At 39.4% G+C, this 19,070-nt stretch overlaps 1 protein-coding gene across 3 annotated transcripts in view; it reads left to right on the forward strand.

The window, feature by feature from the left end:
- SLC71A2 (solute carrier family 71 member 2) overlaps positions 1 to 19,070 on the forward strand; it is a 133,981-nt gene that overhangs the window by 24,290 nt on the left and 90,621 nt on the right. For all 3 annotated transcript variants that reach the window (XM_090273927.1, XM_090273924.1, XM_090273926.1), the window contains one exon: positions 18,523 to 18,585. In XM_090273927.1, the coding sequence (XP_090130053.1) occupies positions 18,523 to 18,585 (63 nt within the window). The remainder of the gene's footprint in view (positions 1 to 18,522; positions 18,586 to 19,070) is intronic.

The raw sequence follows: 19,070 nt of genomic DNA on the forward strand, positions 1-19,070 counted from the left end.
TGCCCTATTTCTCTGTTTCTTTTTCCGCCAGCTTTTCTAGATTATAAAGTTAAGAGTTTCAAAATAGTATTTTTCTGATGAAACCAGTTGCTTACAATCTGTTGTGGTCATTCAGCAGGTTTCTCAATGCAGAAGTAATTCCATAATCATTCTTTACTTACAAAAAATTCAAATTGAATTGAAGAATACTTTCATGTTTTTGATGCCCTGCCAGAAATTCTGCAGCCTTCTTTTGACTCGACCAGATTGTCAGATCCCTTTCAATTTTAATTAAACTAGTTATATGCCCCAGAGACTCATGTACCTTCCTTCTTGTTGCTCACAGCAGATATTTTCCTAGGTCTTCTGTGTCCCTGTTGGATCCAGGCAGCCAGCTAAAATGCTGTTCTCCTATCTCTTTGCAGTTTCTAAGCAGTGCTGCTGTTTGCAAGGATTTGGTTAAAATGAACATTTAGTTGTGAGGACAGAGTTGCTTAGCATCACTTTGACACTGTAGTGTTATAGAAGTGTTGCTGAGCTAACAGATGTGCTTATTCTTATTTTCTAAGCTCTTGATGTTGCTAAATTAAGCTAAATGTCCTTTACTTTTCTGTCTCCCTCAGCCTTTATACCACAGTTTGCTAATAACTCTTGTTGTTTGTTTGTTTGTTTAATGCAGAGGAATAATTCACTCCCTCTTTTGAAAAAAAGTTTTTCTTTGGCATATCCATTTCCACTTTCTGCCTTTTCTGAATTCATTTATCCTCTTTTTTATGTTGTGGTTTACTATTGTGGATTTCTAATTCTTGGCATCCTGAATCTATCACCTACCATGGTGTAACTACTAGGATGGTGGTGGTTCATGTGTGTTCTTTTTTTTTTTTTTTTTTTTTTTAACTTGCTATAGCTACTGAAACTCTGTCGTGTTTCCATGAAGGTGAGAAAAAGTTTTGAGATCAGGATTTGAAGATATAAAACAGTACATACATATTAATATTTTGTTCAGTCTTTGTATTTAGCACTCATTAGGACCCTCTGTTTGAAGTAGTGTAGGACAATTTACCACTTAGTAATTTTCTCTGTGAGATGTATTTTCTGTCTTATGTAGCTATGAAACCTGAAAAGTCGGTGTTTAAGCTGCCTGTCATCTACCAGACCCAATAAGCAGAGACAGGGATTGAATCTTGCTTTATTCAGATGGTCGGCCATCTGAGAAGACCGGGTTTGTACCCTAACAGACTGTCTTAAATTACATTATAAATGGGCCCTTTTTATAAGGAGAAGAAAAGTGTAGGTAAGAGGTTTGGAATTCAAGGAAATAGTTAATTGGATAAAAGCTGCAGCTTTCTTCTGTTTGTGCCCTGGGCCATGATCTTTGTGTCCTGGGCAGTGGTCATCTCACCTTGGAGTACAGTGGCTCAGATACCATCTTGATTGCTTGCAGTCCTCCTGAGGCACAGAGGTGGAACTGCCAGTGGTTTCCTAGCATGGAGTTGGGTCATATCTCCAGTTCCTGAAACAATAGCCTTTTACATACATTGATTACTAAGCTTATTAGCTGTTACCTGAAACTAAAATTTTCCAACATTTGAGTCCCCCATCAGCTATGTCCTGGATTACAGCCTTAGTTTGTTAATTAAGCACCCGTCAGAAAAGTGTCCATTCTTAAAACACTGAAGCAGATTTGTAAAATTGGCCTCACACAGTAGTAGCCTTACCTTTTAGTTGTAGTAGTTTGAACAAGAAAATGAAATCCCTGACATTCAGCCCTCAGGTCAAAAGCACACCCTCTTGAGAGCCTAATCTTATTTTAATGTAAATAAAGTCCCTGTAATCTGGTTAAACTAATTAAAATGTCTTCAGATATGTTTAAATAGAGCACTTATTTCAATAAAGGTATACTTTTATTCTTCCAGTTTGCAAATTTTCTTTTGAAAGTGATCTTCCTGAAATCCTGTTAGAGATTCAGGGACTCAGTATTTCCCACTATAATGTCCTCTTCATATGGTGATCTAATAATTCAAAGAATGCTGATTAAACACTTTACTGACATACTCATTTTCCTATTTTATCCTTTCTTCATTACGGTCAAAATATGTGCTCTTTTAAAATAAACATATATTCTGTCTTGTCAGCCTCTTATTTGCTCTGCTTTTTTTCACTTCATTAGTGTTTCCTCTTGGGAATTGAGGTGGGTGTGTGAGAAATGCTCACAATGAAACAGACACAGGACTTCAGCAGTAAATGAGGCATTTGTTTATTCATGGGTCTGTAGGGCCGAGCACAGCCAGGAGCATGTGCGCTGAAGCAGACAAGCAAATTGGTTTTATACTAATGTGAGTAGCCCCACTTCCCCCTCCTCCTTTCTCCCCTGTTCCCTGTTTCTTCATTTACTGGATAATCCGGGGTTACTGTTAGAAATAGTAAAAACCGAAACCAAGGAAGCTGAGATGCAAGATTTATTAAGAGGAACCTGCCGGGCTGTCTCAAAGGAGAGAACAGCAGCTGGCGTACAGGCTGACAAGGTTTTAAAGGGAGGGTTAGGGAATGAGTGGAACAAGGTATTGGGGCGCCTACTGATTGGTTGGGCATGGGGGTAACAGCGGGCACAATGGTGGGAACAATGAGGCACTTGGTGATTTTTTGGGTATGTTGCTGGGGAGAAGGCACTTGGTGATTTATTGGGCATGTTGCTGGAGAGAAGAATAGAATAAGGGAGTAAAAAATTTTCTACTCCCTACTGTTGTTTTGCAAGATTTGAGGAACTTTTCACTGGACTCCTCAATAGTCAGTCCTTTGTGGTTTTTACTTCCTGCTAATCAACTTATTGGGTGGGGTTTTTTGAGGCTCTTACTGAACCTAACAGTTACAATCTAATGCAATTAATTAACTTAACTGAGGGTAGTGATTAACTAAAGGTAATCTGGTTATAGGTCTGTCTCCAGCTCTCCCTTGAAGTTTCCCTAACTTGTTTGCTGGGCTGTCTAGCTACATTTTCCCATTTCCCTGTGTTTGGTGATGAATATTTTCCCCCTTTGATCTCAGAGGTTTAAAGAATAAAGAAGCCAGTGACTCTCAAATGAGTAGGGGATAATTAACAGATGTATCATAGTAAATGGGCGAGGAGATGACATTCATTCCGCAGCTCCTCACACATATCTCTGGGATCAAAAGGAGGAAGATTGTCATCAACAAACACAGAGAAATGGGAAGATGTAGCTAGATAACTTTGCGGATAAATTGGATATAGACCTGTAACTAGATTACCCTTAGCTAATCATACCCTTAGTTAAGTAGTTAATTGCATTAGATTGTGAACCCCGATTAACCAGAAATGGAGAAATGGGGGAGAAGAGGGGAGGGGGAGCTAATTACATTAGTAAAAAACCAGTTTTCTTTGTCTACTTTGAGCGTGCATGTCCCTGGCTGCCTGTGCGCCTGACTGCAGTCTCGTGAATAAACACCTCGCTTTGCGGCTGAAGTCTTGTGTCCCAGTGTTTTGAGCGTTTTTCACAGAGGCATTTGTGCTGAGCTCCAGAATGTCCCTTTCTGACTTGTAAATGTGCTACTATTGTTGACTCTGACTCAGAGACCCCCTGACTCAAGATTTAATAACATTTGTCCTTTGCTGCTAATTATTTCCTACTGGTTTGAGAGTCACCAGTTTCTTTGTCGTTTACAGTTCCCCCTGTCTCTTTTGGGAAACTGACTACTCAAACTTTTTATTTGTCTTTTCAGACTTAAGGAGGATTTTTTGACTTTCTTTTTCATAGCAAGGATTTTCTTAGGCCTGTAGGAGGAAGAGGTTATGATAAGTTATTGGAATTGGTTTAATTAGTGCAGTCTCAATTAGTCTGAACTAAATCTCTGATGCAGGGAATAATACAGCAGTCTAAAACTGAGAACGCCTCCTATCACCATGAGGATTACGAGAGCTGATGGGATGATTTTTTTTTTTTTTTATTTGACAAACTAATTTTCTAACTATTCTGTTACAGGATCATTGATACCTGAGTTTTTTTGCTAGTTTATTTCCTAGGGTGGTCAGTCCCTGCAGAGCCTTAGTGACAGTTCTTCAGTAACTGTATTATTAGGGATAAAGGAGCACACTGTCTCCCAAGCATTACAAATACACCTACTTTTTTTACCAACATTATATCCAGTGCCATTCTGTTCTCCCTGATCATTTGACTTGTAGCATCTAATTGTGGAATTATTTCTTTTATAGCATCCTTAGTATAATTGATAAACCTTTGCTGGTTATAATAAATGTAGTTTATCCCATCAGTTTTTTTATTAATGGTTGACCACCAGAAGAGGACTGACTCAAAACCTGCTGCTCTTTGCTTTTTAGCCTTAAATTTATCTGGAGCTTTTTTAGGGACTCTTAATGACATTGATGTAGATGTGAGGATTGAATGATCCATGAGGCGTCACTGACCTCTTTTTCATCGCCATTTTATAGACAAAATCCCTTCAATCTCGTTAGGACCTTGGAAGAACCAAAGCCATGTGTATAACTAAGATATCAGCTACATCCATAGCTATGCAAAGGCATTTTGAAAGCTGTCCTCTTCCCTCATCCCCCAACCGCAGGCTCTGGGAATTTTGGGGAACCTTACTCTGTAACAATTCCCCCTCTGAGACCTAAAGCCCTTTATAATCTTATAAAGGACAATGGGCAACGGTCTTGTGCTCCTCTAGCTGCTTCAAGCTGGACATGGCCATCACCCTACCTACCCTTGGGTCTAGAAATCCCTAACAGCGGGAGTGAGGAGAGGAGGATGGCCTTCCCACATGGGGAAGGATTTTGTAAAGTCCAGGTCAGTTGGCAATCTCGGGGCAGCGGCATGCTCGGTTTCCAAGGGCTGGCACTGCTGAACAAACTGGTGTCCTTGTAGTATTCTGGGGGCAACAGATTTGGCAACAGGGTTAAAAGGCATAATTAAAACCATGGCGACTAGATGACAACGGACAGGGATTAATTATAATGTCCCACATTAGGGAAAAAAATTGGCTTCTTTGGCAGAAGGTGTGCAAGGCATGTCACACCTGTTTAAAGCCCTTTTGCCCACTAAACTTAGTTTGGGCTTTGGGGAATATTTTAGGATTTCCCCACTTTCAGGCCTCTGGGCCCTTTCTGTCCAAGCTGTTATGACAGAAAAAAGAGAAACCAGTTTTAAAGTGAAGCCCACAGACTGTCCTATATTTTACTAATCCTACCACTTAATTCAGCCAGACCATTGAGTCTCAGGAGTTGGCACTGCAGTTGGGCTTCTTAAGTGAGGCTTGTATGTACAATTACTTAGGTAATGAGATTATAGGCTTATGCCCTATGCAAACAGAAGAACACACATGTTAATTTATACAGCACAACCCAGAAACCAGTCTCTGAATCTGTAAGACTATGGAGACATCCAGTCACAGGGTCTTTGCTGGAATATTTAAAAGTGGCAATTTGACAAGTCCTCTTTGCCTATAGATAGAATCTTTTTTGTTTTTATTTTGGAGGACAGCAGCTACTATATTATTTTCCAATTAATCTACAGTGAAAACATACAACGGTAAGGGTGTCTGGCTTATTCCCCTGGACAGAAATATAAAGTTGTATAAGAAATTTAGGAAGAGATCACTGTCTACAAATAGGTTGTTTTTTGTTGTTGTTATTGTTGTTTTGTTTTTGTATGTTTTATTGATTATGCTGTTACAGTTGTCCCAATTTCTTTTCCCTTTGCTCCCCTCCTCCCAGCTACGCCCCTCCCTCCAGCAGTCCCCCACCCTTAGTCCATGTCCACGGGTTGTGCATAAAGCTCTTCTCAACTTCCCCGTCTATTCCCCGCCCTCCTACCATGCTTCTTAATTCCTGCACCATTTCCCTCCCTCTCCCCCTCTCCCCTCCCAGATGCCCCCCCCACATGCCCCCCATACCTATGATTCTGTTCCCACACTAGTTGTCGGCTTAGTTTACCTTTGTTCCATTCCCTAGCTTCTGTTTTTGATAGTTGTGATACTGTTTTTATTTTAATGTTCATAGTTTTGATATCCTTTTTCTTAAAGAAGTCCCTTTAACATTTCATATAATAATGGCTTGGTGGTGATGAACTCCTTCAGATTTACTTTGTCTGGGAAGCACTTTGTCTGCCCTTCCATTCTGAATGATATCTTTGCTGGATAGAGTAATCTTGGTTGTAGGGCCTTGCTTTTCATCACTTTGAATGTTTCCTGCCAGTCCCTTCTGGCCTACAAAGTTTCTTTTGAGAAATCAGCTGACAGTCTTATAGGTACCCCTTTGTAAGTAATTCTCCTCTTCTCTCTGGCTGCTTTTAAGATTCTCTCTTTATCCTTACCCTTTGGCATTTTGATTATGATATGTCTTGGTGTGGTCCTCCCTGGGTCTAGTTTGTTTGGGACTCTCTGTGCTTCCTGGACCCGTATGTCCATTTCCTTCCCCAAATTAGGGAAATTTTCCTTCATTATTTTTTCACATAATTTTTCAATTTCTTATTCTCCCTCTTTGCCTTCTGGCAACCAACCCTATGATTCAGATGTTGGCACGTTTCTAGATGTCCCAGATGTTTCTAAGCCTCTCCTCATTCTTTTTAATGTTCATTTCCTCCTCCTGTAATGCTTGACTTTGTTTCTTCGTTGTGTTCCAATTTGATTTGAACCCTGGTTTCCTTTCCTTCACCACTTGTTTCATATGGATTTTCCTTCATTTCAGTCAGGATAGCCTTCACTCTTTCCCCGTCTTGTTGTCAGAGTTGTGAGCATCCTAATCACCAAAGCCTTAAACTGTGCATCTGTTAAGTTGTCTATCTCTCCATCCGTTAGGCGTGCTATCTGCTCATTGCTTAGTTGTACCATTGGGACCTTGATCTGCCCCCGCTTCTGCGTCATACTTCTCTGCCTCCTCATCTTTCTGTGTTTTTCTCTGTGATTTGGGCAAGGGCTGTCACACCTCTTACATTATAGGGAGCGGATCCTTAGGTATTCATTAGTGCTGGCAACGGGGTCACCGCGTTTTGGCACTATATGTGGGGGAGGGGTGTGAGAGGAAACAGTGCTATTTGCCGCAGTTTTTTCAGGTACTTCTTCCCCTTTCTGTACTTTTCGAGAGTGGCAGCTTCTTCCTCTGCCCCAGCCCCACATGCTTTCACAGTCAGAAGTAATGTGGTCCTGTTTTCCCAGGCTCTGGAACTGCAAGCGGTGTGGTCTAGTTTGGGGCTTGAATCATTTCTCGGGTTTAATCAGTATGACTGTGTTTTTTGTCAGGGCTGCTGCTAGCTGTGCCTGCCCACCGCTCTCCCTTGAGCCACACTACCTCTAGCCGTGCTGCCGAGAAGCATTGCCCCCGCAGCCACCGCTCCGCTCCTCTTTCTCTCCGTCCCGGCTCTGCCCTTCCTACCTTTCTGGTTGATTATTTCTTTTTTATTTCTTGCTGAACTTCCCTATAGTTTTGATTATTTGGATTTTCTGAAGGTTTTTTTTTTTTAATTTTGAAGTGGTTGTAAATTTCTTCTTCAGTTGTGAGGAGAAGCAACTTGTATATTTATGCCTCCATCTTGGCCTGAAGTCCCAGATAGAACATTTTTGATGATGTTATAAACCTAGTTTTAACTTCTAAATGAAAATAAACTTAAAGGTAGCTGCACTAGTTAATAACTACCACCGAGCATTGTGATTTTCCTCAAATCATGATTTTTCTCCTTAAGATTACCCTCCTGTCATTAAGGGGACTGCACAAAGTCCAGTTTTATTTATTTATTGTTTCGGTTTTTCAATTACAGTTGTCCCATTTTTCCCGCATTGCTCTCCCCCACCCCACCCACCTCTTCTCCCACAATCATATCCCTCCCCATTGTCCATGTCCATGTGTCATTTATACACGTTCCTTGACTAAACCCTTTCCTTCCTTATCCCCCTTCTCTCCCTCCCCGCTACCCCCAATTGACTGCTATTCTGCTCCTTGTCCTATTTAGTTCGTTTATGTTGTTCTTTAGTTTACTGTATTAGGTGTTATCATATGGTATTTTTCTTTCTTTGCCTGGCTTATTTCACTAAGTATAATTCTCTTTCGTTCCATCCATGTTCTTGCAAATGGCAGGAGTTCCTTCTTTCTTTCTGCTACATAGCATTCCATTGTGTAAATGTACCACAGTTTTTTGATCCACTCATCTACAGATGGGCACTTAGGTTGTTTCCAGCACTTAGCTATTGTAAACAGTGCTGCTATGAATGAACATAGGGCTGCATAAGTTCTTTGGAATTAGGGTTTTATGATTTTTCGAGTATAATCGTAGCAGTGGAATCGCTGGTTCAAAAGGCAGTTCCATTTTTATTTTTTGAGGTAATTCCATACTGTTTTCCACAGTGGCTGCACCAGTCTGCATTCCCACCAACAGTGCAGTAGGGTTCCCGTTTCTCCGCATCCTTGTCAGCACTTGCAGTTTGTTGATTTGTTGATGATGGCCATTCTGACTGGTGTCAAGTGGTATCTCATTGTGGTTTTTATTTGCATCTCTCTGATGGTTAATAATGTTGAGCATTTTTTCATGTGTCTGTGGACCTTCTGTATGTCCTCTTTGGAGAAGTGTTTGTTCAGGTCCTTTGCCCATTTTTAATTGGGTTGTTTGTTTTCTTGATGTTGGGTCGTATAAGCTCGTTATATATTTTGGAGATCAGTCCCCTGTCTGAGATATCATTGGCAAATATGTTTTCCCGTATGGTTGGTTACCTTTTCATCTTGCTGATGTTTTCTTTAGGTGAGCAGAAACTCTTTAGTTTGATGTAGTCCCATTTGTTTATTTTTTCCTTTATTTATCTTGCCTTAGGAGATGTATCCGTGAAGATATAGTTACGTGGGATATCTGAAAGTTTCCTGCTTTTGTTTTCCTCTACAACTTTTATGGTGTCACGGCTCACATTTAAGTCTTTGATCCGTCTTGAGTTTATTCTTGTGTGTGCTGTAAGTTGGTGGTCTAGTTTCATTTTTTGGCACGTCCCTGTCCAGTTCTCCCAGCACCATTTGTTGAAGAGGCTCTTCTCACTCCATTTTATGTTCCTTCCTCCTTTATCAAAGATTAGTTGACCATAGATGTCTGGGTTTACTTCTGGGCTCTCTATTCTGTTCCACTGATCTATATGTCTGTTCTTATGCCAGTACCAGACTGTTTTGATCACAGTGGCTTTGTAGTATTGTTTGATATCTGGTGTTGTGATTCCTCCTGCTGTGTTCTTCTGTCTCAAGATTGCTCTTCCCATACAAGAACATGGTATTTGCTTCTATTTATTTGTATCTTCCTTAATTTCTTTCTTCAATGTTACGTAATTTTCAGAGTACAGGTCTTTTATCTCTTTGGTTAAGTTTACTCCGAGGTACTTTATTTTTCTTGTTGCTATAGTAAATGGTATTTTCTTTTTTGTTTTTGTCTCTGATATTTTATTGTTGGTGTGCAGAAATGCCTTAGATTTCTGTATATTTATTTTTTACCTTCTATTTTGCCAAATTCACTTATTATATCGAGTAATCTTTCAGTGGACTTTATAAGGTTGGTTTTCTATGAAGACTGTCATGTTATCTGCATATAATGGTAGTTTTACTTCTTTCCCAATTTGGGTGCCTTTCATTTCTTTTTCTTGTCTGATTGCCATGGCTAGGACTTCCAACACTATGTTGAATAGGAATGGGGAGAGTAGACAGCCTTGTCTAGTTCCTGATTTCAGGGATAATGCTTTCAGTTTTTGTCCATTGAGTATGATGTTGGCTTCAGGCTTCTCATCTATAGCCTTAATTATGTTAAGGTATGCTCCCTCTATTCCCATTTTGCTGTTTTCATCATAAATGGGTGTTGTACTTTATCAAATGCTTTTTCTGCATCTATTGATATGATCATGTGATTTTTGTCTTTCCTTTTGTTTAGGTGATGTATTATATTTATTGGTTTGCGAATATTAAACCATCCCTGCATCCCTGGGATGAATCCCACTTGATCATGGTGTATGATATTTTTGATGTATTGCTGGATCCTGTTTGCCAATATTTTATTAAGGATTTTAGCATCTATGTTCAACAGCGATATTAGCCTGTAGTTTTCTTTCTTTGTTGTTTCTTGACCTGGTTTTGGAATTACGGTAATACTGGCTTCACAGAAAGAGTTTGTGATTTTTCCCTCTTCTTGGATTTTTTGGAATAGTTAGAGGAGGTTAGGAATTAGTTCTTCCCTAAATGTTTTGTAAAATTCTCCTGTGAAGCCATCGGGTCCAGGGCTTTTGTGTTCCGGGAGATTTTTGATTACTGTTTCAGTTTCATTCTTTGTTGTTGGTCTGTTGAGACTTTCTTCTACTTCTTCATTCAGTTTTGGAAGGTTATATGTTTCTAGAAATTTGTCCATTTCTTCTAGGTTGTCAAATTTCTTGCCATACAATAGTTTGTAGTAATTTCTTACAATCCTTTGTATTTCTGTGGTATCAGTCATGATTTCTCCTTTTTCGTTTCTGATTTTGTTTATTTGGGTCTTCTGTCTTTTTTCTTGATGAGCCTGGCTAAAGGCTTGTTGATTTTGTTTATTTTTCAAAAAATCAGCTCCTATTTTTGTTGATCTTTGGAATTGTTTGTTTGGTCTCTAGGTCATTTAATTGTGCTCGGATCTTGATGATTTCCTTCCTTCTTCTTGCCCTAGGCTTTGTTTGTTGTTGTTGTTCTTGTAGCTTTAGTGTTAGACTTTTTATTTGAGATTCTTCTATCCTTGTCAGATATGCCTGTATTGCTATGAACTTCCCTCTTAGGACTACTTTTGCTGTGTCCCATAGGTTTGGGGCTGTTGTGTGTACATTATCATTAGTTTCCAGAAATTTCTTGATTTCTTTTTTGATGTCATTGTTAACCCGTTAATTATTTAATAGCATGTTATTCATTCTCCATGAGATTGGGTGTCTTTGATTTTTTTTTTTCTCTGAGGTTGATTTTTAGTTTCAAGGCATTGTGGTCTGAAAAGATGCTTGATATGATTTCAATTTTCTTCTATCTGTTGAGGCTTGTTTTGTGTCCTATCATGTGGTCTATCTTTGAAAATGTCCCGTGTGCATTTGAAAAGAATGTATATTTTGCTTCTTTGGGGTGAAAGGTTCTATATATATTAGTTAAGTTCATGTGGTTTAGTGTGTTGTTCAATGCCTGTATATCCTTGGTGTTTCCTTGCTTCGAAATTCTGTCTATTGTTGATAATGGAGTGTTAAAGTCCCCTACTATGAGTGTGTTGCTGTTAATATCCTTCTTGTGGCCTTCTAGTATTTTCTTTATGTATTTGGTTGCTCCTATGTTGAGTGCATATATGCTTATCAGTGTTATATCTTCTTGATGGATCGTTCCCTTAAGTATTATGCAATGTCCTGATTTATCTCTTTTTATCTCCCTTTCTTTGAAATCTGTTTTGTCTGATATGAGTACTGCTACCCCAGCATTTTTTCATGTCCTTTTGCTTAGAATACTTTTTTATATCTCTTTACTTTCAGTCTATGTAAATCTTTTGTTTTGAGGTGTGTTTCTTGCAGACAGGAAATATGTAGGTCATGTTTTCTTATCCATTCCATTACCCTATGTCTTTTAACTGGAGCACTTAATCCATTTACATTTAAGGTTATTATTGACATGTATTCATTTATTTCCCTTTGTACCTGTGTTCCTCTCCTCTTTTTTCCTTCTTTTTCTTAAAACATTTTCTTTAGCATCTCTTGCAATGCTGATTTCGTGGAGATGTATTCTTTTAGTCTTCCTTTGTCTGAGAAACTGCTTAATTTCACCTTTCATTTTGAATGAGAGCCTTCCTGGGTAGAGTATTCTTGGTTGTAGGCCTTTGTTTTTCATTGCTTGAAATATTTTTGACCATTCCCTCCTGGCTTATAGGTTTCTGTTAGGAAATCAGTCGATAGCCTTATCAGAGCTCTCTTGTATGTTATTTGCTGTTTTTCTCTTGCTTTTAGGATTCTCTCTTTGCCTTTGAATGTTGCCATTTTAATTGTGATGTGCCTTGGAGTGGGCCTTTTGGGGGTTCCTCTTCATTGGGACTCTCTGTGCTTCTTGAACTTGCATAACTTTTTCTCTCATCAGGTTGGGACAATTTTCTGTCATTACTTCTCCTATCAGCTTTTCTATTCGTCACTCCTCTTCTTCTCCCTCTTTTATTCCGATCATCCTGATATTATTTTTTCTCGTGCTATCCTGTAACTCCCATACATCTTGTTCATATTTTTTCAGTCTCTTTTCATTTTGTTGTATAGTCTTAGAGTTTTTTTTTACATTGTCCTCTATCTCACTGATCCAATCCTCTGCTTCGTTTTTCTGCTTTTGATTGATTCTTCTGTGTTTTTCAGTTCAGAGATTACATTCTTCATTTCTTTCTGGTTCTTGTTAATAGTTTCTATGTCCTTTTTTATGCTGGTGTAATTTTCCGTAAGTTCCCTGTAATTTTCTTGGAGCTGTTGGTAACTTCCTTGGAGGTTGTCGTAGTTGTTTTTGAGTTTGTCGAGTATATTGAGGTTCTTCACCACCATTGTTTTGAATTCCATTTCTGACATTTGGGCTATGTCTATTCCATCTACCTCTCTTTCTGGGGAATCCTCTTTTCATTGAGAGGTTGTTTCTGAGTCTTAACATGTTGGATTCTTCTTATTCGTTTTTGTTTTTTGGATTTGTCTGCTTTGACTTCCCACCTTTGAGGTATGAGATTCTTTATAGGAGATCTGGGGGTTTCAGTGGTGCAGTCTCTTTGATCCCCTGAGCCTGATGTTCTTGGGGTACCCTTTATGTCATTTGTTTATGCTGTCTGGTTATATTTCAGGTCCTCTTTGGTAGGATCTTCCCTCTGGCTAGTTGATTGAGAGTCACTCTGTCCACTTTGTCTTGAGTTTCAGTTCAGCCTTTGTGTGTCGTCTTCTTTTTCTGGATCCACAGCTGGTCTAATGAGGCGGGCCAGAGGTTCCTGTTCGTTGCAGCAGCAGTGTACGCCTGCGGTGGCCGGTGTTTGTTTGGTGCATGCACAGCAGGACGCTGTTTCTTTTCTTTCAGCGCCAGATGCCACCTGGCCCACTCCTGGCTCTGCCAGCAGGCAGAGATCCGCTCTCCTCCTGACTCCTCTCTGGAGAAGCCGAACAGGTCGTTCCTAGATCATTTTCTCTAATCCAGCAGTGTCAAGGCTTGACTCCTGCCAGTGTCCAGCTGCTCACTGAGATGTTCTGTCTGCAATTAGTCCAAACTACAGACCAGTCTCGGGAGCAAGAAAGCATAGCCTCCCCTCTCTCCTCTGCCATCTTGTCCTCCCTTGTCTGATCTTTGGGACACAGTCTTCACAAAGGTGACTTTTAAGAGTCGCTCCCCTACAGCATTCTCTTGATTTATACCAGAATACTTTCTCATCTGGTCCCTGAGTTACTGTAGGAATGCTGATAGAGTTTCATTTCTTTCTTGCTGTATCTCGAATACCTTGGAGACATTCTGTCTTTGGGGAAACAGACTCTTTGATTCCCCTGATGATGAGGCTCCTAAGGTCTCTCATCTGAGCCCTATCCTCTGGCCTGTTATTCCATTCAGGGTCTATTTTGGGAAACTTCTGTTAGGCTGGGACAATTCCCTGACCAGGAGGATGTTTCCTTTCCCATATCCTAAGAGCAGCCCATCTCATGATTCCCCTCTCTTCCCCACTGAAGATGTCTAGTATTGACATTAATTCCATCCACTTGTATATGCTGGGTCCAAGGAACATCTAATTGTTCTGCCAATCCAAAGGGGTCCTCTACCAAACTCTTCATATCGCACTTAAAGTTTTTAACTTCAGTACTTGTTAAAGGAGCATGAACATATCCAATTTGTCCTGGGCCCATGGGGACCTCCCAAAGGGGAAACATCGGCTGCTCTGAGGGAATGGGAAAGTTCTTCAGGTCTTGCTTACATTGTTCTCATTCTTTTCTTAATCTAGAGTAAGTTCCCGCCAGTGCATTGAGTGTCATGGGCACAGCTGCCAGCTGGGCACCTATTATGTGTCCCTGTCTTGAATCGTCTGTACTGTCTGTACATGGTGCCTGTGCCCAGTTGGCTGCCAGCTTGCCATGGCCGTAAGGCGGCGGGAGACAGGACAAAGGGTCCCAGGTTTTATCTTCTTTATATTTTACAGGGAACAGGCCTGTAGACCTGCTGGTAGGTTGTAACCAGCAGAGAGCACATTCCTTCTCTTCCTTAGAAGCTGATGCCTGATCACTCACATGTAAGATCAGGGCTTGACAAACCCAAGTTTCATCAGACCCAAACTGGGGCCAGAAAACAGACTGCCCCTTATTGGGTTCCTTTGGCCAAAGGAGACAGCAATGTTTTACCATTTTCTCTTTTTTCTTATACTGGTTCCAGGGATCTTATCTTCAATGCTCTAACATTTTCCCTGATTTTTAAGTTTCCCTAGGCTTAGAGTTTTTATTTCCCATAATCAGTCGATTCCTGTGGCTGTGGCTCAATCTGGTTGTGTCCTCAATTCCTCTTACTGGAGATTTCTTCAACACAGAAATCTTCCAATATGGAAACCCATATTGGAAGTTTCTTGCTCACACCCTGTATACTCAACCCCTTATACTGGAAGTTTCTTGTATACGGAAACACCATGAGCTCAACACCCTGTATTGGAGGTTTCTTGTCTACAGCCCGTGAACTCAACTCCCTTTATTGGAGGTTTCTTGTCCACACCTTGTGTGCTCAACTCCTCGTACTGGAGATTTCTTGCACACAAACCTAAGAGCTCAACCTCTAGTATTGGAAGTTTCTAGCTCACAGCCCTCAGCCACACACATACATTCGATCTCCGAGTATGCCCAACCACCAAGGCAGTAACTACCCTATTTTCTTACCTTGGCCTGTGCACAAGGGTGCCTGGTTACTGCCGTGTTTACTTTTGTTTCCCCCTTGCTGTCCCAATAAGAAGTCTTGGGTCTGTTTCCGGACACTGTGAAGTGGGTGGGCCCTGGGTCGAGTGAGCCACCCAGAAGCAGATAGGACGCGTCTCCCCGCCTCAGCTCAGAGCCCCGTCCTGCACACAGGTGGAGGATCCCGGATAAATCCCCAAATTGTGAGAAACTCTCACAATAAATCACCGAGACACATGACTTCAGCAGCAAAACGAGGCGTTTATTCATGAGTCTACAGAGTCGGGCGCATCACCAGCCAGAAGCATGTGTGTGTGAAGTAGACAAAGAAAACTCGTTTTATACTAATGTAATTAGCTCCCCCTCCCCTCTACTTCTCCCCAGTTTCTTCATTACTGGTTAATCCGGGTTCACTATCTAACACAATTAACTACTTAAGTCAGGGTGTGATTTGCTAAAGTAATCTAATTATAGGTCTATCTTCAACTTATTTGCAAAGTAAATCCAGCTACATTTTCCCATTTCTGTGTTTGGTGATAACAGTCTTCCACCTTTTGTTCCCAAAGATATGTATGATGAGCTGCGAATGTCATTTCCTCACCCCTTTTCTGTGATTCATTTGTTAATTATCTCCCACTGGTTTGAGAGTCATTGGCTTGCTTCTTTATCCCTAACACACAATAGTACCTATTGAATGCAGGTGTTTTTGTGCTACACTGGCAGAACTGAGTAGTTGCAGTACAGACATGTACCCTAAAATATTTGATATGTACTACTATATGTCCCTTCACAGAATAAGTTTGGCAGTTCTGCTATACATGGTGGTTCTTTTTTATCTTCCTGCTTTAGATTTTCTCTTTGTTTTTTAACAATTTGACTATGCTGTGATTTGTTCTTTGTCAGGTGCAGTTGCTGGAAGGAGAGTCTGGAGACGGGTGTAAGATATAAGCAGTTTATTAAGCAAGTGGGGACTGGGTGAACGGCAATCTACTCCCAGACCACCTTGGGGGCCTGTAGGAGTCCCACCCAGCCTCTGCTGAGAAGCACCTTTTAAAACCACAAACCATGACAGCTGTGGTACCAGATGCTCTGAAAGAGTTCCTCACTATGGCAATTCTTGTTATTTTGGCCACGGCGTTGTGAGAAACGCTCACAATAAAAACTAGGACGCAGGACTTGAGCAGTAAAGCGAGGCCTTTATTCACGAGTCTGCAGAGCTGGGCGCACCCTCACAGCTAGGAGAATGTGTGTGCCAAGTAGACAAAAGATAGCTGGTTTTATAGTCTTACCTTCCCCACCCTAAAATTGCCCTGAAAGTGATTAGCTTCCCCACCCTAAAGTGAGAGGATCAGCTCCCCTGCCCTAACGCAATTAGCTCCCCCTCCCCTCTCCTTCTTCCGTTTCTCCATTACTGGTTACTCGGGAGTTACAATCTAACACGGTTGTCTAAATGCCCCTATTGTGATTTGTAGATATGCTAGTGCTGTCAACTCCCCTAGAGACCCTTTAATTACATTTGCCCTTTGTTATTGCTGATTTTGTACTGGTTTGGGAGTCACTATGTCCTTGTTTCCTACAGCGTCAGCAATTGTTCATTGCTCAAGTGGGACCTGTAGCCGTCACATTTGTTATTCTGACCAGTGGATCAGCAGTTTTTCATTCTGGCTGTCTCTAGGTTCTGACATTTAGATCCTGATATTCTTAAGTGTGGATTTCTTCGTGTTACTTTTACTTGGGGTTTATTTAGCTTTTTTTATATCAAATTTGGAAAGTTTGGGGCCATTATTTTTGAAATATTTTTGCTACCCCATATCTGCTTTCCTTTTGAGACTTTCATTATAGGTATGTTTTTACACTTGATAATGTCTCACAGGTCACTGAGGTGAAGTTCATATATTCTTTTCAAAAAATTGCTGTCAGACTTTTTAATGACTTTTAGCATGATAGTATAAAGAGATCAACTTATTCTGTACTAATAAAACTGGACAAAACAGTCAAAAACAATCATTTCAGTGCTCTGGAATTCAACCAAATGGATACAACAAACTGAGAAACATTTATTCATTCAGCTATTGAACTTGAGGCAAGAACAATGACTTTGCAGTTCTAAGCTATATACTTTTGCTCTAATAAATTTTAATTATGAATGTAACAGTTTCTGAGTCCTATGCATACTTTTAGCAAATCACTTGAAATCAATTCTATTGTTGATAATATTTGGGTTTCCAGTTATTGCCTATTACAAATAATGCTATCGTGACATTTCTTTTATATGTCTTCTGCTGAATATATACCTAGGAGTAAAATTGCAGGGTTTCATTCAACTTCAGTATACATTACCAAAAGTTTTCCAGAGTGCTTGGACCAAATTATCCTCCAGGTACCCAGGTTTCACATCTCCACAGACAATTAGTATTTCATTTTGACCATTCTGATGGTACAGTATGGTCTTGATTTGCATCTTCCTAATGATCAAGGAACTTACCCCCTTTTATTAATTATTGGCCATATGGATGGATATCTTTGTGAAGTGTCAATTCAAGTGTTTCATCCATTTTAAATAATTCGGTGTGTTCTTTTCTCATTTGTAGGAGTTTTTCATATATTCTGGATACAAGTTCTTTTTTGACATTCATGAACACGTATTTTGTGTTTTACACACAAACATCTGTTGCTAATATCTTTTTTCCCTCTGTGGATTGCCTTTTCACTCTCTTAATAGTGTCTTTTGATAAAAGGAAATTTATAATTTGTATATAGTTCAGTTTATTAATTTTTTTCCTTATAATCAGTGTTTTCTTAAAATTTGTTGAAAAAACTTTCTTCTTTCCCAAAACTTTAATGATTTATTTTTAACAGAGAAAAAAATTCATCTAGGAATAATTTCATCCTGGAATTTCTTCTTTTTCAAATTGGCAGTGTTCTTTTTAGTTTCTAGTTCAAAAGTATTAAGCTTTTTTCTGTATCTTGGAACATGGAAAGCATATTTATTTTAAAGTCTGTGTTGAATAATTCCAAAATGTGAATAGTCTGTTTGTGTTTGTATTTTTGTTTATTTGTTGCTATATTTTTGTGTATGGTGTCCTACTTCCTTTTGTATCTCATAACCTTTGATTATGTACTGGTCATTATATTTGAGAAAAATATATGTATGGTTGATTTGAAGCCTAGATGATGATGGCCTTTTTAGCAGTGATTTTAGATTTTTTTCTGTTAGACATATGGAGGTACTACCACTCTGGAATCACTAGAATCCAAATTTAAGGTTTGATGTTTCCTGAACTACCTTAGGTGACATATAACTGAGCCACAGGTCCATACCTGGGTTGATATAAACCTTTGTGGTACTTGCTTAAAATTGTTGCTGATTGAGGGGGTAGCTAATTAACAATTTATTTTTGCTGCAAATGCTTTTGTAGCAAAAACAACTGAGTGTCTGGAGTGCCTTGGTAGGATCTTGTCTTATTAGATTTCTGCCTCAGTACCTTGTTACTCTTCCATACTTTTAGGATATTTTTCAAATTTTATTGAAACACAAATTGTTCACTACATGGTTCCATCTTACTCGCCAGTAACAAAAGCAGAAATCTTTCCCTTTAATTTGCTTTTGAATTTATCTTGATGTTTGTTTGCTTTTTGTAGGTTCTACATGAAACATTTCCTCAACACACATTCCTTATGAATGGTCTCATTCAAGGTGTAAAGGTAAGAATGTTTTTTGTGTGGTTCATTGTGAAGGAAGCCAGGAATTTTAGAAGTTTAACGCTAGAAGTTTAAATGGGATTTAGGAAAACAATTACTATTTGTTTGGGACACCTAAATCTAAATTTTTTACCTGGATTATCAAAGTCAAAATAACGTACAATTCAAGTCCATAAGGCATAAAATGATTCACTTGTAAAAGAAGTACTTTTTTTTATTAGTATGTGCAGTGCAGTTTATAAAGTGTTTAAAAATTAGAAGTTTTTTTTCTCTGCCTATCAACAAAATTAAATGGGCAATTGTTGCTGTCTTCTTTTGACAAATACTTTTAGATAGAGCAAAAAGAAAGTATCAAGACTTAGTTGGGTATATAGTCTTCTGGCAAGGCTGGTATTGTAGCCACAACTTTCTGAGTTCTAAACCTCTCAACTTAATTAGCCTTAATTTATTGTTTAAATTTTAATGTGATGTTTATCAGAAAAGCTTAT

This window comes from Furipterus horrens, unplaced genomic scaffold (assembly GCF_987537825.1).
Source record: "Furipterus horrens unplaced genomic scaffold, mFurHor1.1.pri manual_scaffold_4, whole genome shotgun sequence".
In the NCBI taxonomy this organism is placed as follows: Eukaryota; Metazoa; Chordata; class Mammalia; order Chiroptera; family Furipteridae; genus Furipterus; species Furipterus horrens.